This window comes from Pimephales promelas, chromosome 12 (genome assembly GCF_988280905.1).
Source record: "Pimephales promelas chromosome 12, fPimPro1.hap1.1, whole genome shotgun sequence".
In the NCBI taxonomy this organism is placed as follows: domain Eukaryota; kingdom Metazoa; phylum Chordata; class Actinopteri; order Cypriniformes; family Leuciscidae; genus Pimephales; species Pimephales promelas.
In genome coordinates, this window is record NC_142780.1 from 32,737,277 (window position 1) to 32,762,277 (window position 25,001).

Sequence of the window (25,001 nt, forward strand, 5' to 3'; positions counted from 1 at the left end):
TTTTATTTCGAAATCTCGAGCAGCCCTAATTTTCTTCCAAACCTTCATAACTCCTCCTCTCTTTGTTCTTCTGGTTGTCTCCTCATCTGTTTCTGTCCTTCATGTCACTCTGGGACAGTGAGTGATGTATAATTTACTCAGCTTGACCCTCGACCCCCTCCGGAGACCCTCGGGCGCTTTGAACCGGCGGACACCGAGGCCTTCATTACGCGACGCTCCCTCGATCTCCTTCAGCCGGCGTTCATAGTTAATGTCAGCTCGCCCGCAGCGTTGCCATGACGACCGCCTCAGGACCAGGAAAGGACGTCCTCCCTCCTCCTCGAATTGCCTTCATCATCTCTGACCTCTCATCCGCTCCTCCTCATTTTCTCGCTCTCCCATCAATTATAGGCTCAGATGCGGGTTGCGCTGCCACCCGGGTGACTATTACTCTCCAGTTTAGTGTAATGATGATTAGAGGCTCCGTCGGTGTGTTAACCTAAACCACAGCCTCTCACTCTCTCTGACGCAGCCCTTTGTTTAGCTGCAGGATTATTGACTGCAAATTATACTGGCGTGAAGCCTTTGCTGATATTTCCAGACGCCCCCTCGCCGAGCAGTTTCAAATACAGGAAGTCAAGTGTGTTTAAGGGAAACGGGTTAATTGAGCATGCCTCGGCTCTCCTGTGAGCTGGAAGAGCTGAGATCTCAGTGAGCTGTGCGTTTGTAAAAGTGATGATCGTGTGTGTGTGTGTGTTTTCTGCAGGTCTGGCTCGTGCGAAGTCGGTCCCCAGCCACACGTACTCTAATGAGGTGGTGACTCTCTGGTATCGTCCTCCAGACGTGCTGCTCGGCTCCACTGACTACTCCACCTGTCTGGACATGTGGTGAGACCTCCTCTGCATCAGTGCACACACGACATCCCCTTATGCTGCAATTATTTGTCAAATTGAAACGATTTTCTCTTTTTAGTGCTAGTAAAAGTTTTTTTTTTTTTTTATTTCTCCCCACCTGAGTTTTATAGGCCACATTCCTGCTATTTTTCAGTGTGACAAAAAAAATATGATGATTTTAGCGATAAAAATATTAAGAAATAATATTGTATCATATAAAATATAGAATCTAGTAATAAAAAATAATTTCTTATAAATAGTAATATTTCTTCATTTTCAAACAGGTAACCCATCAAGCTTTTATTTTATTATTGTATATTTATTTAAAGGAGTAGTTCACTTTTTAAAAAAAACTTTTGCTGATAATTTACTCACCCCCATGTCATCCAAGATGTCCATGTCATTCTTTCTTCAGTCGGAAAGAAATTAAGGTTTTTGATGAAAACATTCCAGGATTTTTCTCCAAATAATGCATTTCAATGGGAACCAAACGGTTCAAGGTCCAAAAGACAGTTTCAGTGCAAACTGTTCAAAGGGCTTTAAACAATTCCACACGATGAATAAGTGTCTTATCAAGCGAAACGATCACTCATTTAAAAAATAACAAAGTTTAAGTTTTATAAGCTCAAATGCTCGTCTTGCTGTGTTCTGTGATGCGCTCGTTCATCAACTCGTTCATCAAAACGATCAAATCTTTTCCAGAGTCAACTCGTTCATTTCATTCGTTGAATGAATCAAATGACACGAAAAAAGATTAGTTCATTTTTCGTTTACAGCTTAGCGGAAGTTACGCCCATAATTCGCGCAAAGCATCATGGGGCGTAGGAATAAGGTGGATATATATTTATATTTCATAGTTACATTTTTTTGTGATGATATATTTGTATATTTTCAAAACTATATCCTGTGCTCTTTCCATTCCATCACAGAAGATCTCTTCTGCTTCTCTTTGTGTCTTTAGACTGTTTAGTTGTTGTTTTTCTTATCATCTCATCTCTCTCCTCCTCATAACCCTTTCTGCCCCGTGTGTGAATCGATGCTGAGAGCAGTGGAGCGTGTGCAGTTTTCCTCTCTGAGTGGCAGTTACACAGAGGCTGCACAAATCAACAGTCATTAGAATCACAGCCAAACAGTGTGTGTGTGTGTGTGTGTGAGCGCGTGTTGCATTGGACCAGCTCCGTCCCAGTCCAGCAGACCTTTCACACTCGTGCTTTCGTGTCTCAGCAAGTGGATGAGAAAAATGTCACTCAAATGTCACAAAAATGTCACGTTATCTTGAAAGTGAAAGTGATATCCTCTTGGTTATTGAGTTTAAATTATATCCTGAAATATAAAATAAGGTATATTTTAGAGGAGGGAAATCTTGTATAAGTGTGAAATTAAGTGGATTTGCAATTTCAGTCTGGTGCTACTGAGAGTATGATAACGCTAGAATAATAATCAATAATGTAATGAAACTTAGCATGGAGATGCACGGATATGGTCCCGGATAAAATCTGTCATATGTCAAAATTTGCATAAGGAATTAAAATCATAAATCATATTCAAATAAGGCAAGAATCAAATCTTAATTTAGAACTCATCTTCCTGCAGTGCATAGTAATGTGCGAACAACCACTCGCATTAACAAACAGATTACATGTAAATGTAATAGATTAAATGCACATTATTTATTTGATGTAACTGTGATGTATTGTATCAACAGACTTTCATTGTGTCATTAACTATAGCAATGCGAAAAGAGTACAAATGTAAACTAATAGATCTCTACACTTTTTTTCCCAATTAATTAATCTCAGTACATTAAGACATTTAATATGTTTAAATATGCAAATGAGGCATTATACAATTAAAAATGGACACATTTGGATGTAGAAATCTGAACATTGAATAAAGCCAGGTTAAAAATGCATTTGTCGTATGTAAAGCTGCTGAAGTGGAGATTTCTGACTCGCCTTAGACATTGTCGTTGAAATCTACAAACACAAATAGATAAAGTGCATTAAAATAAACACTTAAATGTGTATTTTGGATGTTGTCTCTCCACTAGTCACTTGAAACAACACATTATGAAAAGAAAATTTAAAAATTGACCATTGCTTAAAAAAACACAATGGTTTTGCCTGTAGTATCTTGCCTTAAAGGGAGGGTTGGCAATTCTGAAGAAGCTTGCAATAGCAAGCTAGTTTTGAAAGCATGAGATCACACCCTCCGTTCAGAGCGTCTCCAAAGTTACGCCTCCTTCAAAACACATGAACGCGTACAGCAGAGTCTGCAAAGCGTCACGAGACGAGAGACGGCATACCTCATGTCTCAAAGTACATACCTGTACAATAATAATGAACATAAACAACTTGTACCACCTGACTGATGCATAATCATTTCGCCGTTGATAGTGTTGACATGCATAAATCCTGCTTAGTTTAGAAAGTCACGGGTTCCCATCTTGTATTTACGGTTACGACATGTAGTGACCGCAGCATAAGCTTGTTGTTTTGGTTCAGGGGGAACTGTAAAAGGCGGCTGATTGGTGCGTGGAGAAATGGAAATGCATATGTTGACTAGCGGGTAGGACATCGGACCGAATGCAACGATTAGACGTATATATATTTTCTGTGGAAGTCTCAGGACCAAAAAAAAAAAAAATCATGTTTTAATATTTCGACCATATCTGTTATCTGTTTGCCATCAAGATCAACCAGTATAACAAAAAGTGCTTATAAAATAATTTGCCTACTGTACCTTTAAAGGGATACTTCAGCTCTGGAAAGATGAATGTGTATTTATAATTTATGTAGAAGAAATATGAAATTATTTTTGAATTTGGAGCTTTCTAGACTGAGAAAAGACAGAAAATGTATTTTTGGCTTATGTGATGAAAGACAACAACTCCCAGAATGCACTTGCTTCGCTGCCCTAGGAGGCCACGCCTACCGGTAACAGAGCGTTAAACAACAAGTCTAGGCTATTAGTGAGTCTCTGTGATGAGTTTGCCCGAAAGTCTGTTTCAAGATCGCCTAAAATGTCCGGGATTCGGCTTTTGCGTTCTACACTCGCCTTTCATCATGTTTACTGTGGCGAGCGGGACGAGTGAGGGCCGCGGGAGAACGGCGCGAGGCCGGTGGCGTGATTAGCGATGAGCGACACCTGTGAGACACACCGGTCTCGTATCTCACGAAGGAGCGGGAATTTTCTTAGCGATGTTAAAACGCACATCAACCGATCACTTGTTTATCATGTAAACACTACATTCAGATCCACCAATCGGAATGAATTCAGTTAGATTGAAACAAAAGCTGTGCATGTAAACAATGAATGGCGACTGCAGAAAGCAAAAGCTGAATCCCGGACATCGACAGCCGGACATGTCCATGAAAAAGAGGATGGTAACCCCGACTACTCAGCTTTCTCCACAGAACAAGAGCCTGCTAGCTTAGCTTTCAAAAAAAGATGGCCGACACTATGTGTTCATTCTGTGAGTGAGATCACATGCGGGACAGACCCTACTGTTGACTGTAGTCTTTAGAATCTGGACAAAAAATCCTCAGATGACGCAAAATGACGATTTTTTCCATACAAAAAATACATAAATCTCTCATCTCAGGGGGATATGAGGGTGGAAAGCACGGTTATTTGAAAATACTAAAGGTTTTCTACTAACACAAAGCTTAATGCTAAATCCTGTAGTATCCCTTTAAATAAAGATTTTGAGTAATTGGCCTGTATTTTCGGTGTTGGTCGACTAGTCTACCGGTCTATCTAAAGAGGTGGGAGGAGCTGCTGTCCTGAGAAATGAGCCGTTCTCGGGACCGCAGCTGCAGACTCCACTGGCAATTAAGAGGGAAACTGGGAGCAGGTGGTCCGATCTGAAGGGCACTTTTCCACATGGCTGCAGGTACACGCGCATGTGCGGGAGGGTTTTCCTGTCACCCGTTCACGTCGCGGCTCAGTCAGGATGAGGATTAGCACGAGGTCGTCTCCGCCCGACTGCGAGGCATCGTGTCTATAAGCTGACATCTTATCAGCCGTCTGCCAGTCAGCTCAAACCGCTCGAGATAAACCGATATCACATCCACATTTAAAACCTGAGTGTGTTGAGGTGAGGGGTCTGACTGGATCTGGAGACGGTTGAGTTTTACATCTCACTGCTGTGCTGGCGAGTTTGGTTTGTGTGGCTCTGTCCCAGTTTCTGTCAGGAAAGGATGTGACCGTGTTTACTGGGCTAGAACGTGTCAGGAAACAATCGAATGGAGCCCGACAGTATGTGTCACACACTCACTGCCTCTCATGGCCTTACTGAAGATCTACGTATCCACACATATATATACACACTATTTAAAGCTCGGCAACTCTAGAATAAAAAAAAAATATTGTCTCTCAGTGAGTATGATGATGGATGGCTTTAATATTGCTTTATCATAATGCTATATAATTTAATGATATAGTAGCATGTGAGATACACAATATGTTTGCCTCTTTATTTTATTTTACACAAAATTCACTCAAATATTGGTAAACAAGATCAGTCATCCCGTCGGCCAAGTAGAAACAACACTGATAATCGATTTTTCATCATTGCCAAATATTTTCATTCACTGCTCTCAGCTTTGTGTTTTGTGCTATGTTTAGTTCTCTTCCCTTTAATGTTTGTTTTTATTTTAAGAAGAGAAAGAAATTAATCAAAATAAAACATTTACTTAAAAGATGAAATAGTTAATTAGATTAGAGGCATGCATGTGACCGACATCAGAGAATAATTGTGAACATGTTGTTAAATGACTTACAATCTCAGCGGGGCTTCAAGTAAATAGAAGGTTGAAGGTTTAATCTCACTGAGACAGAAATCATTATAAACAACTACTGTAACTGAACAATCATCATTTCTGTCACCTCAGATGTTTCCAGCCTCTTCTTGCCAGGTTCCTCCTCAAATATCTTGACTATTTTGATTCTGATGTCCAATCCTAGGCCCTGTTTACACCTGGTATTAGGAAGCTGTTTTGTCATTCACAAGTGGGGGACGCTAAATGCAGGTGTCTAAAATGTTTTGAGCTTGTCCGCTTCTAGAGGTAGTTAAACGCATTCGACCGGATTGCTGACGTAGTGTAAAACGCTCATGTGGACAAATGTATTCGAACAGCCAAAAAAGACTGTGTTCTCTCCGCCTGATGACTTAATCTGGGCTTCTTCAGTCAAAAATGACCGAAAACTGTTTCGTTTTGAAATGTTTATTTTTTATTTTTTTGCTTCATCGTGACTTTTGTTGTATTACCTATGTGAAGGCACAAAAAAAAATCAAAGAGATGATTTGGATATGTTAAAGGGTCATAAAAAAAGTCACACTTAGCTTCCTCCCGGTCAAAAATGTCCGAAATGAATGGGAAATATGAAAAAATAGGAAAACTCAGAGAAAATTTTGGTGGTACAAGCTACAGATCAGCCACTGTGCAGAAATAAGTGTACAGCAATGAAGGGGTGCCGTTCTAAAACATCAAGAGTGCAAATTGATTTTTTTTTTTTGCCTGCAGCCTGTACTCTATTTACTCTGTACTCTTTTTTTTACTAATAATAAAAATTTTTTATTTTAATTCTAATGGAAAAATAGCTCATAAAAATTATATAATTGATGCTACAGAAGCCCTGAACCGCAACATAAAAAAAACTGAAAAAAAAATCTAGCATTTCGAGATTACAGTCGAAATGTTTCGAGATTACAGTCGAAATGTTTTGAGATTAAAGTCGAAATGTTTTGAGATTAAAGTCGAAATGTTTCGAGATAACAGTCGAAATGTTTCGAGATTACAGTCGAAATGTTTCGAGATTAAAGTCGAAATGTTTCGAGATTAAAGTCGAAATGTTTTGAGATTAAAGTCGAAATGTTTCGAGATAACAGTCGAAATGTTTCGAGATTACAGTCGAAATGTTTCGAGATTAAAGTCGAAATGTTTCGAGATTACAGTCGAAATGTTTCGAGATTAAAGTCGAAATGTTTCGAGATTACAGTCGAAATGTTTCGAGATTACAGTCGAAATGTTTCGAGATTACAGTCGAAATGTTTCGAGATTACAGTCGAAATGTTTCGAGATTACAGTCGAAATGTTTCGAGATTAATGTTTCGAGATTACAGTCGAAATGTTTCGAGATTAAAGTCGAAATGTTTCGAGATTAAAGTCGAAATGTTTCGAGATTACAGTCGAAATGTTTCGAGATTACAGTCGAAATGTTTCGAGATTAAAGGCGAAATGTTTCGCCTTTAATCTCGAAATGCTAGATTTTTTTTTTTAGGTTGCGGTTCAGGGCTTCCGTAAATGCAAAGTATCATAAAAAATCTTAAATATTATTGAACAAGAATATATTTGATTGGATAAATTTTAAGGCTTCAGCCTTTTTTGACTGGGAGGAAGCTAAGTGTAACCCCTAAACGAAGAATCCCAGAGGGTTAAATCATATCCTGAAATATAATATAAGGTATATTTTAGGGGGGGGGGGTAATCTTGTATAAGTGTGAAATTATGTGGATTTGCAATTTCAGTCTGGTGTTACTGAGAGTATGATAACGCTAGAATTTAAGCTTTGCCGGCTGAAGATCCAAGACGAAATACATCCCAAGCACAATGTTCTCTCACCATCCCTATCAGAGCAGAAACCAAAGCTGATGCTCTCTGTGTGCTTTTCCTTCATCTCCGGTCACTCCGGTCACATTCATATGGAAATGCACGAGCTTATTTCATCCATTAGATCGGAAGATCTGAATCATTTACCCACCCATAGACACCTCCCTTGAGGAAATCAGTGGTAGAAAATGGATAAAAGAGATGGATTAAAACACCAGGTGTAAACGGGTATGCGTCTCCCTCGTCTGCTCGTGATCCGATCCACCAAAACGCTCAATACCAGGTGTAATCAGGGCCCCTGTTTCAGTTTTATAAGGCATAGTGTTAATGATGTTTGTTTTTCAGGGGTGTTGGATGCATCTTCGTGGAAATGATCCAGGGAGTGCCGGCATTCCCGGGCATGAAGGACATTCAGGATCAGCTGGAGAGGATATTCCTGGTAAGCGTCTCCTTTTGTCTCCATTCTGCTTGCCTCTGTGTAGTGCCTCGGGTGTCCATGAATACAAAGATATGGCATGATACATGTATGTACACACATATACAAACTCAGGGAAGGTCATGCATATTTCATCTCATGAATTCTACTGTCATTTCCCATAATGTCCCACTCTGATAATTGAACTAGAGAGTAATGGTTAGACACACTAAATTCATATTCACCCTCCGAGTCAGGTAAATAATTCATACAGACAATTACTGAGATGAATAGAGCGGGAGGCCAGGGGTTCATGGGTAAGACAGACGCCCGTAGGCTGTGAGGGTCAGCGGCCAAATATATTTACACCGGGGAATGACAGAACGAGGGAAAACTGGCTCCACCGATCGACCCGCCGCAGAGAAATTCAGCCGCCGTCTGCTCATGTGAGTGAAAACAAAGACACATCAGAGTCTCTTTTGTTTGAGATTACAGGACGACACACTAAAGGTTTATCCGTTTAGGTCATTTATAAAGCGCTGTATAGATTACAGACTGTTTCAAAGCAGCTCTACATTGATAAACAGGACAATTATGCATCAGTGTTGATTCAGTTCCGTTGTGAAGATCATCATTTATCATATAATATTGATCATTTTATCGATACAGCAGTTCTCATCAGTTCTCATACAAAAGCGTCAGATCATCAATAATATTGAATATTAAGTGTCCCCAGTAACAGTAATTTAAGGAATAGTTATATATTCCCGTTCATGTATGAAAAATATCTAATTTAGGTGCCAGTAATGACTTTTATTTTGCATTGATTTAAGAGTGCTGAACACAAAGCAGAAGTCTAGAAGTTCTCTGTCCTTGAATGAAGGACGTCTTAGTTCAGAAATGCTGATGGTTTATTTGGACCCGTCACGTCATCTAATTAGGCGTTGGCTGGTGCTTTTGGTTTGTTTTCTCCCTGTCAGGTGGGCACTTGATAAATATGGAGCGGTGGAGGGAGTCTGGCAGCTCGATCGTTGGCTCGTAACTGTTCTCTGACACTGACATTTTCATTCCTCCCTTGTTTTCACATTCTTCCTTCCTGTCAGTCTGGCCAGCATCATATCTGACCCTTCTTTCAGAGATTATTCTTCATTACTGCCTTCCAAAGGCCAGACTCCTTTATCCTATGAGTAAAAGAGGAGCCAGCGCTTGTGACCTTCTCATTGACATTCTGCTTCCAGAGAGAAATTCTGGTATTTAGAGTCAGACACAGCTGAAGAATCAATGGGTACTCGCTGTCATTTTTTTACTGCGATAGGCCTATGTCACACGTCCTGCTTCTGGAACACGGAGTAGGGATACAGAACTTCCCGTCTCAATAATCAGCCCTAATGTCTAAACTATTCAGACTGACCACGATATGAGTTTGTGAAACAAAGGTTTTTGCTCCTGTTGAAGTTCATATGAAATCAACCTTGTTTAAAGAAAAATGTTTCATCCGCAATCTTATGAAAAAACTATACTACCCACAATCCTAAGCGTAGCAGCAACATCTGCTGATTGGTCCAACTCGCTGTTACCATAGAAACGTTTACCTCTCTGCATCAGGACGTAGACAGCCATACCTCAGCTTTCACGCTTTCCCACTTGAGAGTTTTCATCTACCATCCAAACCACACTTCAGGCGAGATTTAGTCCAGCGGTGTCTATCGGACTCCACCAACTTATAGCTTCAACAGGAGCAAAAACCTTCGTTTCACAACCTCATAGCTCATGGTCAGTCTACCTCGGATGGTTTAGACATCAAAACTTCAACATAATACAAACCCCTTCAAATGTCAAACATAACTGAACATTAAACATTAACAGATGATACTCAAAAACACATAAAATAACACTTAATTTCAATATTTCCTCTCCATTACCAGCCATGTGCAAAGCATTCTGGGAACTGACAATGGTGTCTCTAAATAAAACCGCATAATTGAGCTAATTCTCTTAAAATAATGTTATCAGCTAAATCGGTTCCTCATTTCAAGCCATTTCCTTAAAAAAATGTGGTTTTATTGAGAGCCAGACTGATATATCGGCAGACCGATATTAGCGGACGATATTAGGGATTTTCCAAACTATCGGTATCGGCAGTTATAATGGCCGATAAATGAATATTTAAAAAATAAAATAAAAACGGACGAAACACGCTTGATGTCATGAGTGTTGGAGTTGTATAGTTTGTCCACCAGAGGGCACTCTACACCGTTCCTGTTGGCACACCTTGTTGAGTTGGTCACGATACATACATTGCTTGATTAACAATTAAAAGAACATCTCCATCTGTTCTCTTAACTCAAATAAGCATGACAAAATTTGTGACTATCATATCCAGTTAAAATTAATTAAATAAATAAATAAAATATCGGCTGATATATCGGAATATCGAATTTTAAAACCAAAAATATCTGTATCGGTATCGGCCTTCAAAATCCTTTATCGGTCAGACTCTAGTTTTGTTAGTGAAATGTTCTCAATATTTTCTATACAACACTGATCCACATTTTTTTAATAAAATATACACAATATTTTTTTTTTTTTTTTTTTACAAGACCCATGATTCATTTTTTTACAGTGCTGTTGTGTTCGTGCACTCGGACCCTGTACGTGTGATCTGTCTGTTTTCAGCTGGAGATAAACTCGCTGATAGTCAAGGTTAATTATACACTTTATGCTTAGGATGCATTTTGAATCCCATCATGCAGTGCTGCCATATGTGAGAGGAGCCAATTCTGAGAGTGAATATCTGTGTTGCTCTTTACTGTGGCTGAATAGCTCAGAATACTTTTGGTTATGTTGATGTGGGTAGAAGATATAAGGATGAAGAACGTAACTGTAGAATATTCTTTTGACTTAAATGAGTTTCTCAGTTGGCTGCATTAATTTGATAAAAAAAAAATACAGTAAAACATGCAGGAAAATATTATTGCAAGTTAAAATAACTTATTTTATGTTAAATGTAATTGTGATCAAAGCTGCTTAATTTTCAGCATCATTACTCCAGTCTTCAGTGTCACATGATCCTTCAGAAATCAGTTTAATATGATGATTTGCTGCTCAATCATTACTTATGGTTCTTATTATTATCAATGTTGAAAAATGTTTTTGCTGCTTAATTTTTTTGTGGAAACTGTGACCTTTATTTCATGATTCTTTTTTATTTATTTTTATTTTTTTAACCCTTATTTTACCAGGGAAATCCTTTGAGTACAAGTCTCTTTTGCGAAGGAGCACTGGCCAAAAAGGCCGCAGTAAAGGTTCCACATAAAATACAAAACAAAAATAAATACATTAACAATTACAATGCTTAAAAAGTAAAATACAATGACCTTACAACAGTTAAAAATACTATGTAACAGATTAAAATATTATACAGATTAAAATGTATAATTCATTCTTTGATTAATTGAAAGTTCAAAAGAACATCATTGATTTAAAATATAAATCTTTAATAAAATTTTTATTGTTGTCACTTTAATGCGTCCTTGTTGAATAAAAATATTATTGTGTAATTCTTTTTATTTTTTACTTTTTTAGCTCAAACTTTTCAAAGACAGTGTATCCCAAAAAAAATATGAAGCAGCAAAACTGTTCAACATTAATAATAATCAGAAATGTTTCTTGAGCACAATGATTTCTGAAGGATCATGAGTAATGATGCTGAAAATTCCACAGGAATAAAATATATTTTAAAATACATTACAATAATATTTCACTATATTATTATTCTATAATAAAATCTTTTTTTTTTACATAATGAAAAAAATTGGATAATCAATTCTTTTTTTTATTAAATAAAATTTGTACTATACTGTACATTGTTGAATATTTTTTTCTTTTTATATTAGATCCTTCATTTTTGGAGTGTGAGTGGGATGCAGGTAGTTTCTTCTGTAAGTGTGTGTGATATATTAAAGAAGACAGACTGGACCGGCCGTGTTTAACCAGCCGTCATCCCGCAGGAGATTAGCTTTGCAGCGTATGAATATGGACGGATCTATCTGCAACATGTGCAGGCGTATAGTGAGCTGTTCATCGAGTCTGTTTGACATCAGAATTAAACTGTCTCTTCTCATTACAGGATGATGACTCACACAAACACACATTTACACACAGCACATTCAAAATCACACAGGTTGAAGATTGAGTCTTATTAGTTAGGAGACTGATTAGAGTTCATAGTCAAGCTCGGTGTTTGATTTCAATGACTAATTTTTACATTATTCATTTGTTCCCCAGCATTTTTAATATTACCTTACACCCATGTTAAAAATGTTATTATTTTTGAATCATTACTTATCTAATCCTGTAAATAATTCAAGTGTAATGATGAAGCCCAGAGGAGCATCTTTAACTCACAGATCATTTCATGACTCATTTGAAGTTTTGTTTGTTTAACTTGTCCATTTCCACCAGTTTGACCCATTCAAGATGATTCGTTTCAGATCATAACAGACTAGCATTAGCTTCGACATGATAACCAGCTATTTAACACTGTTCATTAGACAAAAGAAACATTGTAAAACTCGATTCACTGGTGTCCTCCTTATTCCTGGTGACCCAACAGAGCGTTTGAACCGTGTTCGGGTTGCTGCATGTGTCTTTCAGCACTTCAGAGATGAGTTGAGCTGACCTACATAACTTTGCTTCCAGACGCTCCTGAGATTTGATCTGTGAGAGTGAAGCTGGCAGGGGAGATGAATTACTGCGTCTGGGTGGTCGCTGTTTTAGCTGGTCGAGGGCATGCGGCGACCTTCTGCCCAGCGGGACCGCTAGTGACAGGACAAAGAGGAAGAGCCTTTACTGCCGTTGACATTTCAGGGGTGATTGACAGTCGTTTACCTGCATGAGTTCTCATGGTCACTGGCTGCACATACACTGGATTTACTAAAGGTTGTCTCATTAAATCCTTTAAAGATTTTTAGTTTTGTTTGAGACACTTAATAGCAAGTAAACTAGATGTTTGAAACTGTTTTGGACCGACAGTTTCACAAAGGGTTAAGGCAGCTTGCACCAAAGAATTTAAAGGGATACTTCACCTCTGGAATATGAATGTGTATTTAAAATGGGTTATTTATGTAGACGAAATGTGAAATTATTTTTGAATTCGGACCTTTCTAGACTGAGAAAAGCCAGAAAATTAATTTTTGGCTTATGTGGATGAAAGACAACAACTCCCAGAATGCACTTGCTTCGCTGCCCTAGGAGGCCACGCCTACCGGTAACAGAGCGCAGTAGTTAAACTACAAGTCTAGGCTACTAGTGAGTCTCTGTGATGAGTCTGCCCGAAAATGTGTTTCGAGATCGCCCAAAATGTCCGGGATTGGGCTTTTGCGTTCTACGCACGCCATTCATCATGTTTACTGTCACTTGATAAACTTAAGATTGAGCCATTGTAGTCACTCAGACTATTTTAACCATGTCTTTAACTTTTCTTGGTCTCGGAAGCCTATGGAGGAGTCATCCAGCTCTCAGATTTAATCAAAAATATCGTAATTTGTGTTCCGAAAATGACCGAAAGTCGTACAGGGTTGGAACAACATGAGGGTGATTACTGACAGAATTTTCATTTTGAGGTGGACTGTCCCTTTAAGAAGGTCATCAGTTGCTCTGGTGTGTGTGGCTCTCAGGTTTTGTGTTGTCCTGATGTGTGCTGTGGTTTGTCAGCGCCGGCACGTCTTCCCAGGCTCAGTCTCCCGGTGATCTGCAAAACACTGATCTCTCTCCGCTCGCACTTCAAAGACTCCCGTCCCTCCACACACCATCCATAAAACATGCGGCGTCACTCTCGCCGTGTTCAGCCGTACAGGAACCCCCACTGAAGCACTTCGGCACCTCCTTCTGTTTCTCAGAGGCCACTCCATCTGCTGTTGCAGTTCTGTCAAGTCACCTTTGTATTTATACCTCTTTATACAATAGAAAGTGTATCAAAGGGTTGTTATTCAGCTTGAGTCAGTTCAATTGAGCTCAACGGTGTTGATGTTGCAAACTATCGGTTTTGAGAGAGACGTTGATTCAGCTAAAAAAGCAGACAATAGTGTCATTGTTCGGATCAATACAGTCAATAATTTAAAGGGGTAGTTCACTTTTGAAAAAACCTTTGCTGATAATTTACTCACCCCCATGAGTCATTCTTTCTTCAGTCGAAAAGAAATTAAGGTTTTCGATGAAAACATTCCAGGATTTTTCTCCATATAATGGACTTCAATGGGAACCAAACGGTTCAAGGTCCAAAAGACAGTTTCAGTGCAAACTGTAAACTGTTCAAAGGGCTTTAAACGATTCCAGACGATAAATAAGGGTCTTATCAAGCTAAACGATCGCTCATTTAATAAATAAATAACAAAGTTTAAGTTTTATAAGCTCAAATGCTCGCCTTGCTCTGTTCTGTGATGCGCGTTCTTGACTCTCCTGTTCGAACTCGTTCATCAAAATGAATGAATCTTTTTCCGAGTCATTTGGTTCATTCAACAAACTAAATGAATCAAATGACTCCGGAAAAGATTCGTTCATTTTGAATGCTTTTCAAATGAGTGATCGTTTCGCTTGATAAGACCCCTATTCATCGTCTGGAATCGTTTAAACTGGAATCAGTTTGCACTGAAACTTTCTTTTGGACCTTGAACCGTTTGGTTCCCACTGAAGTCCATTATATGGAGAAAATGCTGGAATGTTTTCATCAAAAACCTTCATTTCTTTGCAACTGAAGAAAGAAAGACATGGACATCTTGGATGACATGGGGGAGAGTAAATTATCAGCAAATTTTTTCAATAGTGAACTCCTTTAATACATAGTCAATAAAGTCTTATATTTACAGTACTGTACATGTATGTGTGTGTCAGTATATTTTATATATATTATTTTTTATAATTATATGCAGTACATTTAAACATACATACATATACAATGCTTAATGTCTCAAATTGAATGTTTTAATAACCATGTCTATATTGAGAAAATTAGATGTGTATGGACTGTGTTGAGCGAAACGTAAATTGCATCATCTTATAATTCATGGCACACGTCAGAGCCTCGTCTCGTTAGCTTCTCATTTCCATAAAGTTCAGCATTGATGCCACTCACTGTTTATCTGCCCTCTTCTCCAAACTGACACACACACACACACACGCACTCACTCATACACACACACCTGCACAGGATATCTGACAGTCCATCAGTCGGTTGTCTCACACCTCATTGGTCCATCTGCTCATGCAAAACATGAGGAATGAACCGGTTTCCCTCCGATCAGAGCGCTTTGTGTGTCAGAGGAAGAGCTGCCTATAAATGCAGAATCCTGACAATAGGAATGCAGCAGTATTGGCACAAAATATAGTTCAAATTATAATATCATCACTAAGCTAATGGGAATGGGTTCTATATAGAACCTTAAAAGGTTCTATCAGCGCTATGTATTTGGAACCCCTAAAAGGTTCTATACACTCTTAAAAAAAGGGTTCCTCTGGGTTCTATATAGAACCCTGGGGTTCCGTACTTGGCCAATAGAACCTTTTACCACAAAAATGAACCATTTTGGAGTTCCATTTATGAAGCGGGGGATGGAACCATTTCTGGTTCTAAATAGAACCATTTCTTCTAAGAGTGTATATTCCTAGTTATGTACAGTATGTCAAGGGTTCTTGTAGTTTCTCATGCCATGAATATTCTGAGAATAACGTGCATCGATGCATCATTCACTATAAGAGCATGAACGTGCAGAGAAGGCAAAAAGAGCGAGTTTTGAGTGCGTGTTGACTTTGTTTCTTCTGCCGTGTTTGAGTGTGTCCCTGATCCGGACTGAACCTATCTGCGGTCATGTCAAGGTGACCCGCTCTCAGAGATTCATGCGCTGGATGTTTGATGTCCAGGGCTCGATCTTTCCCCCCAATGTGTGTTCAATATAGAAGACAAATTTGGCTCCAGATTGCTTTTGCTCCTGAGTGGAGGTTGTCTTAAGGGTCTTGCTCTCTGAGAGCGTGATAGACAGACACACAAAGAGAAGGAGAGAGAGAGCGGTTTCTGTTATTCCAGCGCTGAAGCCGGTTCCTGTGAGATTTCTGAACGCTCGACTCAGAGAGATTTCTCATCACAGAGGTACATGACTGTGAAAGTGGACGGATCGCAGGGACGCAGGGACATTTCTCATGTCTTTGTTTCTGAAGGTCAACTAAAGCTTTGAGTCAAAGCTGTGTGTGTGTCTGCATGTCATACAGAACATGACAGAATATCAACCTAAACCCGATACTGGTTTAGTGGTCTATATATTTTCAGTAGGGCTGTCAAACGATTAATCGCGATTAATCGCATCCAAAATAAAAGTTTGTGTTTAGATAATATATGTGGGTGCACTGTGTATAATTATTTTGTATATATATATATAAATACACACACATGCATGTATTTAAATTTAAGAAATATATTATTTATATATAAAATATTTATATTTATAAATGATATATAAATCTATAAATATATACAAGCGAAGCATGTGTGTGTATTTATATATATAAAATAATTATACACAGTGCACCCACATATATTATCTAAACACAAACTTTTATTTTTGGATGCGATTAATCACGATTAATCGTTTGACAGCCCTAATTTTCAGTTTAAAATTCTATAATATGGCCTAATTTAGGTCCCCAAGTAAGTGTGTGTGTGTGTGTGTGTGTTATCATGGGTCATTGTGGATCACATTTGTTTGGTTGTTGACATTTAATGTATTTAAATACTATTAAGTCGTTTTGCATTCTACTCCAATTGAATTATTACTCATCAAGATTCTAAAACAGCACAAACATAATTAATTTAAACCTAGACTAATTAACTTGTGGCCAGCTGATATTCAGGATATCATTATTTAGTTATTTATTTATTTATTTTTAATAAAAGTTCTGGGATATGTTCATCAAACGGAGCATAATTCAACACTGCCCCCTGCTGGACAAATCGAGCCCTCATAAAGACTGTGTGGTCATTTGTACAGTTTAATAACTCATGTTTAACTCATTACTGAACGTGTGGATTGTCCGGCATAATTTGTGCTCCAGACATTAACCGATTCCTCAAATCATGTGTGTTTTTGGGGAGAGGTGAAGTGATCAGATGCACCATTTTCACCAGGTAAAAAAATAAATCCCATAGGCGCTCATTGAAGGAGAAACCAGATCCGAAGATTTTACATCACGCCAGACAGAAAGAAACCACACAGGGTCCTGGTTCCAGGATATAACATCAGGATGAGAAGAAGAAGATCTTCATGTAGGCTAGATGAGATGCCTAAGACAAGTGTTTTGCACAGTCAAGCACCTCAGAAAATGTTAACAAACTAAAAACGCTTTCTGAATGTGTCGCAGAATGAAAATGGGCTAAAAGCACCTGATAATTAAAATAATTCTGATAATTAGAGTTCTGAGGGACGAGAGTCCCGGTTTGTGGTTTCATCGCTCTCTCTCACACTCACACTCTCACTGAGGCTCGTCTCAGCGGTTCGGCTCATCGAGTCTGACGGCTGTAATTACAGTGTGTGTTTAATCAAGTCGTGCTCTTTACAAGCTTTAGACTTCAAAAAGCCCCCGCTGTCCGCCAGCACTGCTGCTCTACACACACACTTGCGCATAATAAACTTGTTTATTCGCATTGAACGTCTTCTATGGCTTGGAGCGGTGGTGTGAAATAAACGTCCCGCCCTGCTGGTGTCCAGGAGACCCCTCTGGGATGGATGTCTGCGCTCTAACTTCAGCTAGTTTTCTTTCTTCTCTGTCTGATGTGCAGGTTTTGGGGACGCCGTCGGAGGACACGTGGCCAGGTGTTCACTCGCTCCCGCACTTCAAACCAGGTAAAGTCCTGTTCATCCGACCGTAAATGACTCACACTGACTCGTCCTCCATCCGTGCGCCAGCAGACGACCTCTGGGAGCTCATTAAAGGAGTAGTTCACTTTAAAAAAAAAAAACTTTTGCTGATAATTTACTCACCCCCATGTCATCCAAGATGTCCATGTCTTTCTTTCTTCAGTCGAAAAGAAATTAAGGTTTTTGATGAAAACATTCCAGGAATTTTCTCCATATAATGGACTTCAATGGGAACCAAACGATTCAAGGTCCAAAAGACAGTTTCAGTGCAAACTACAAACTGTTTAAAGGGCTTTAAACGATTCCAGACGATGATTAAGGGTCTTATCAAGCGAAACGATCTCGCCTTGCTCTGTTCTGTGATGAGCGTTCGTGACTCTCCTGTTCGAACTTGTTCATCAAAATGAACGAATCTTTTTCCAAGTCAATTTGTTCGTTTCGTTCGTTAAATGAACCAAATGACTCGGAAAAATATTCGTTCATTTTGATGAACAACAAGAATGGGAGAAGGCATATAGCCTAGTTCATCATAACATCGTGATACACATCATATACCCGCTATATTGCTAAATCTACGCAATTTCAAACCGTGTTTTTGAGACTGTCTTTTTTTTTACTGCCGTTTTTTAGGAGAAAATACTCAGCAATGGTTTTGACTAATGAATTTGCACCTGGTTAAAACACCACATAGACATATAAACAACATAAAAACCGTGATTTTCACTACGGGGGGACTTTAATCAAGAGTTCTGAACAGGTTGGGATAGATGTGGGTGATCTTATATAAAATCTTATTTCATGATATGAGTAATTTAATCTTTTTTTGATGTAATTCTACGTACGTCACAATGTAGTTATTTTATCTTTTATCAATGGCCTAATGAACGAGATGTGAGGAATGTTCTGGAATAAACCGTTACGCTAATGATCACAGATACTGAAGCAGTGATACTAAAGAGCTGTTCAAATCTAAGGCTGCGTTTGAAATCTATATCCTCATTCGCTATTCCCTACATTAGTCCACTAATATAGTCCACTTGAAGAAGTGTGTGAATTTCGTACACTGAGTTCGCCAGAAGGGTTGCCTTTTTGCGGTTTGTGCTTGCTGTTAAAACTTAGCAAACTGGCAGCTCCAGTAGTGATGAAAAGATGCATCTTGAACTCTGTCATGAAAACTAGCATGTATCCCTTAATTAAACAATTTAATCAATTAAAAAGGAATTTATACCTGTATGATATGACGATGTTGCCACATTGAACCAGTGGTTTGGAAAGTGAATGTATGGATGATTGATTCAGCTTCAGCGCCATCTTCTGGAGAGATGCAGGAGTTTATTTGGCATGACCCTCACAGTGCATTATGGGTATTCTCTATCTGTTGACTGTACAATGGTTGTACACTCGTTATTGCGGTGCATTATGGGATTGATTGAGTGCACTTAATAACGTCCACTATGGTTTCGGACACCACTACAAATTGTTGTTCCTTTCCAACAGTGCCCTATTTAAGTAGACAGCCTAAATGTTCCCTCTGCAATTCAATCCTCCAGTTCTGATGTTCCTCAAGGTGACCGTCATAAAAACTGAGCGTCCAGTGAAACCTCAATAAAACACCATCAATTGAACTTTTAAAACACTGTTAGTCTCTACCAGTATCCAACAATAGATGTAATCAATAAAGGTAAAAGAGGTTGTTATTCTGGGATGAAGTCATAATGGCTTGAGGTTGAAAAGGGTAAAAATATATATATAAATATAGATCAATAGATATCACTATACTTTCCCATTTGATTAATTGCAGTAAGAATTGCAAACTTTTTCACCAGGTTTTTAGGGTTTAAAGGGATAGTTCACTTTGAAATTAATTTTTGGTATGTTTTAGCTTACCTCAAGGGCATCCAAGATGTAGGTGTCTTTGTTTCCGCAGTATTTTCAATTTTGATATTTTAAGGTCAAACCGTTCTTGTCTATCAGTCATACTGTATAATGGAGGTCTATGGTCACCACCTCAAAGAGCATGCACAGAGAAGTCCAGATTAAACATGATTTAATGACTCATAAATGTAAGAACACATTGATGGCCTAAGACACGAAACGAGGGTTTGTGTGAGAAAACGAACAGTATTTATTTCGTTTTTACCTCTTGCAACCACAGCCACGTCCAAGTGATCTGAGGGCATGCGCTTTGATTTTATATATGGTGAATGATATAGCAAGAAACACCTTAAGAATATAGATAGGAATAAAACTAGAGATTTCACTTAAAAGTGTATTTTAAGAAGACGTTGTGGAAGCAGAAATGAGCAGTGTGTTTTTCCTCTAGTTTCTTGCCTAATAACAGCTAGACAGGTGTAGTTCAGTGTTGTAGCAGCAGAGGACAGTGTTCACTGCTCTTCTACACTATGACCAGTTTATAATACCATATGAGACCTGATCTGCTATGTAAATATGCCGTTTCATTCTCCCAGTGTGCTGTTATTGAACACTCACTCACTCCTGATGAAGTGTTAGCGATCGGTTGTGGGGTTTGGGATGTTTAATTACAGGTCATGAAGCGGCTGTGCTTTATTTAAGGGGCATTGAGCGTGTGTGTGTGTGTGTGTGTGTGTGTGTGTGTGTGCACTGATGTTTCATACCTGAATGCCCGAGCGGACGGTGTGTATTGATCCAGTCCGCAGGAGGCCAAACTAATGAATCGACATCTAGAACAAAGAGTACAGAGGATGTTTACTGTGTGCAGTACACACATATTCTGTATTATAGAACACATTTAGGGGTTATTATGGTTAACGAAAACTAAAACCAAAGCCATAAAAAAAAAAAACATATTTGTTTCTTGAAATAAAATTAACTTTAAAAGTTAGTTGACAAGGCAACATTTAAAAAAAAAATGACTAAAGCTAACTCAAATTAAAATGGAAAATATAAAAATAAAAACAATTACAAAAAAATATGAATAGAATATCCAGCATGATGAATGAATATCAGCTGTGGAGAATATCATTTCTTTATTGACTCATTATTTGATCACACTGACCAAAGTTGTTTAAACGTTTGGGGTCAGTAACAGTTTTATTTTTTCATAAATCAATATTTTTATATTGATAAAAAAGTATCCGTAAAGTCTAGATCCAAATGGTAATGATTAAAAGTTAAAATTATGTTTTATTTTTACTTTCTATTTATCAAAGAATCCTAAAAAGAAAGATTTATCACATTTTTCACAAAAATATGAAGCCGCACAACTGATTTCAACACTGATAATAATCAGTAATGTTTCTTGAGCACCAAATCATCATATTTCTGAAGGATCATGTGACACTGAATGCTGAAAATTCAGCCATGTATTCACATAGTAAACAGTCATTTTAAATTGTGATAATATTGAACAATATTACTGATTTTACTGTATTTTTTATTAAATTAATGTTGTTTTGGTGAGCAGATGTGTTATTCATCTGTCGTTTGTCTCTCATCTGCAGATCGCTTCACCGTCTACAGTCCCAAGAAACTCAGACAAGCCTGGAATAAGTAAGTGACCACGACTATTTTTTATTATGTGTTTTTGTATAGCTTTTTATAACACCCATTTTTCTTTCGTGTGAATGGTGTGTTTTAGATGCTGTAATGTGACTGTTTCTCATATGTTTTTCACCATTTTCTATTGCAAATCACCTGAAATCTTCTGAATATCTCAATTATTTCTCCTTAAATGGAGACTTTTGTTCGTCTCAGATGTTTCTCCTGAGTTTCAGCAAAGATCTTGACGATCTAGAAAACCGTGCTCAGTCAAATCAAAATCAATTGAAAGTCAGAAATCTCAATATGACATTTCTCATCAACTTCATTCTTCATTGCTTAATACTCTTTCTTTTAGGAGACACATCTGAGATGCGGTTGATCCTTAAATGAAGCATCAGTGAAAGCAATGAAAGAGCAACGTCTGAGCAATAATAGTCCTTCGGTGGGACACTTTTTTAAAATTACAAAAATCCAGTAACACCACAGTAAAGTTACATTTGTTAACATTAGTGAACAACAAAATGAACTAACAATGTTACTTCTAAAGTATTTATTTATCTAAGTTAATGTTAAATTCAACATTCACTAAAAGATCTGTTAATAATGGACCTGAGCTAATTAACTGTATTTTATTGACTGATGTTATCAAAAATGAATAAATACTGTAACAAATGGAATTATTATTGTTAGTTAAAGCATTAACTCATAAACTTATTGTAAATTGTTACCATTTTCCCTCAAATAAATCAACTTTTGAACGGTAATGTAAATTGCATCAGGTCCTGAAAACATTTAAACAAATTAAATATCAGCTATCAATCTGTAAAAAATATTAGTTAAAGTTAAAATGAAAAACAAACGTGAAACTCTAATGACCTTGGTCTTTTCCTCATGATCAGATCAGAAGTTTTGTGAAGTTTCTGATCTGATTTAAATGAACCCATATCTGAACTAGCAGAAGAAGCATGAGAACACCAGTGGGATGCAAACAGAAGCCATCTAATCACACACACTCGTACACAAGCTTGTTTCACACACACATTTTTAGGTGCTGAAAGTGCCGCTGGTGGACAGAAACTTCATGTTTCTTTAATGTGTTGCCAGTAGTGCGTGTGATAGTTCAGGGGTTCAGTCACCACGCGTGCACACCCACATTCAGCCTTAGGCCCGAAAACACACTACGCAACATGAGAATCAGTCATGAATCTTTAGCATCATGTGACAGAATCAAACCACGGTAGAGCGACAGAATTTGCTTCAAATGAGTGTGTCATCAGAACAGATGATATCCAGAAACAAGCATGTTAACAGTCAGTCATGCTAGCTAAGCATGCTAACAGGCAGTCATGCTAACTCACTCTTCCAAGAACATGCATCATGAAAGGGAATCTTTTGAGGTTTTATTTGGGGCACAATCTAGATATCCATGATAGAAACTGTACAATATATTTTGATTCGTTTTTACTGTGTTTTGTCTGTGAAATAATCCAGATTTATGGAAAGCAATTCTGATTTTAAACTACTGCTTGTTTTTTGTTGTCTTTTTGTGCAAACTAAATCATTGTCCATACTGGTCTATAGTTGTCATATGTGCTATTTCAGATAAACCGCCCTTAAGCAACACACACCAAGCAAACTGTGATTGGTCACTTCACCTGTCAATCAGACAGTCTGGAAGTAGGCGGTTCTTGGACAGAGAGCCTAAGTCCCGCCCCTCCGCTTCCGGCTTATGGGACCTTATTTCGGAAAAAATATGAATGGTAGTCAATGGCGAGAGACAGCTTATCTTTTTATTCCGTCTGAACTGTGCCCTCAATTACACATATGATGTTTGTCAATTTAAAAGATAATTCTGAAAGTCAAAAACGTCGCAGTTTGTCATAAAACAGAAGAGTAACATTTAGTTTTATGTGAAAATCGCTCTATGAACTACATCTCCCGGGAAGCGAAACAACGAGCGAGATCTGCTGCTTGTGTGTGTGCAGTCTGGTACAAAACACTTACGAGTTACGATTATAACGCAAGACTATAGAAACAATGACAGACAATAGCCTCAGTAAAGTTAGCTTCATTCATTGAGAGAAAATGTGTGCCTGTGGGGTTTGTAGTCTTTGTAATTACGTATTTTCACAGTCTTATACCTCAACGGTTTTACATCAAACTGCGACTTTCTTTACTTTAAAATGTATCTTTTAAATTGACAAACATCATATGTGTAATTCAGGGCACAATTCAAACGAGATCAAAATATTTGTTGTCTCTCGCCATTCAATATTTTTTCGAAATAAGGTCACATGGTGGTCGACCGGAAGGGGAGGGACTTAGGCTCTCTATTAACTCCACTAGTCATCGTCAGATAAATAAAGTAGTGATGTCAGACCATCTTTGTTAGATTGTGATGTAAATCATTCATGTGAGTTTTGCCATCCTAAAATCATTACCAGTGTCTTGGTTTAATTAACAGACCTCAGCACATCTGTACACTCTGCTGTGTGTTCATGTGTTTATCTGTTCTGCGGTGGAGAATGCAGGTGTGTTTGAGTCGGTCTTTGTCTTTGCAGTTTAGAGGACGTTTGAGGGTGAAAACTCACTTTGCATTTTCCACTCCAAAAAAGTCAACAAACATTTTTCCAGCCGCATGTCAGCGGGAGTGAAGCTGACAGAGAGATGCGAGCTGTGTGTGTGTGTGGTGATTTTGGCACTGTATCATCTGTATGTTTAAATGTGTGTTTGTGTGTGTGTGTTGGCAGGCTGGGTTATGTAGATCATGCTGAAGAGCTGGCTTCCAGATTTCTCCAGTGCTTCCCAAAGAACCGTGTCTCGGCCCAGGCGGCGCTCCACCATGAGTACTTCAACCATCTGCCCCCGAGACTCTGGGAACTGCCTGACAGTGAGTACACCCGCATCACCCGTCTTCACACTCACACACTGCTGTACCGTACTACTCATGCTTGCAGGATACAGTTACTACAGTTGTCAAAAGTACATAATGCTGTTCAAAAGTGTGCAGGACATAATCAGAGCACACTGCACAGAATACTGTATCCTTTTATTCATATTCATATACATATCTTTTTTTTCTTCATTTGTTTCAATCTATTTTTTAATATCTGTCCATCTATCGTTCTATCTGTCTGTCTGTCTGTCTATGTGGGGCTGTTTATAGCTATCCGATCGTGAAAAACCTGGGGTCTCATTTATAAAACTGTGCGTAGATCCTTACTAAAAGTGTACGTGTGCCCGTATACTGTATCTCACAATTGTGAGATATAAACTCGAGTTAGCAGGCCAATTCTAAGAGAAAAAAAAGACTTAACTTTTTCCCCTCAGAATAGTTTATATCTCACAACTCTGACTTTACAACACACAATTTTGACTTTATATCAATCAATTCTGACTTTATATCTCGCAATTCTGACTTTATTTCTCACAATTTCGACTTTATTTCTCACAATTGCTACTTTATATCTCGCAATTGCGACTATTTCTCAGAATTGCGACTTTATATCTCACAATTGCGACTTTATTTCTCAAAATTGTCACTTTATATCTCGCAATTGTGACTTTATTTCTCAGAATTGCAAATTAATCTCGCAATTGCGACTTTATTTCTCAGAATTGCAAATTAATATCTCGCAATTGCGACTTTATTTCTCAGAATTGCGACTTTATT

General features: G+C 38.2%; 1 protein-coding gene across 4 annotated transcripts in view; it reads left to right on the forward strand.

Moving 5' to 3' along the window:
* The window catches only part of cdk14 (cyclin dependent kinase 14), a 154,549-nt gene that overhangs the window by 87,803 nt on the left and 41,745 nt on the right, over positions 1–25,001 (forward strand). For all 4 annotated transcript variants that reach the window (XM_039661004.2, XM_039661006.2, XM_039661008.2 and 1 more), the window contains 5 exons: positions 746–866; positions 7,832–7,925; positions 17,728–17,791; positions 21,289–21,337; positions 24,079–24,218. In XM_039661004.2, coding sequence (XP_039516938.1) covers positions 746–866; positions 7,832–7,925; positions 17,728–17,791; positions 21,289–21,337; positions 24,079–24,218 — 468 coding nt within the window. The remainder of the gene's footprint in view (positions 1–745; positions 867–7,831; positions 7,926–17,727; positions 17,792–21,288; positions 21,338–24,078; positions 24,219–25,001) is intronic.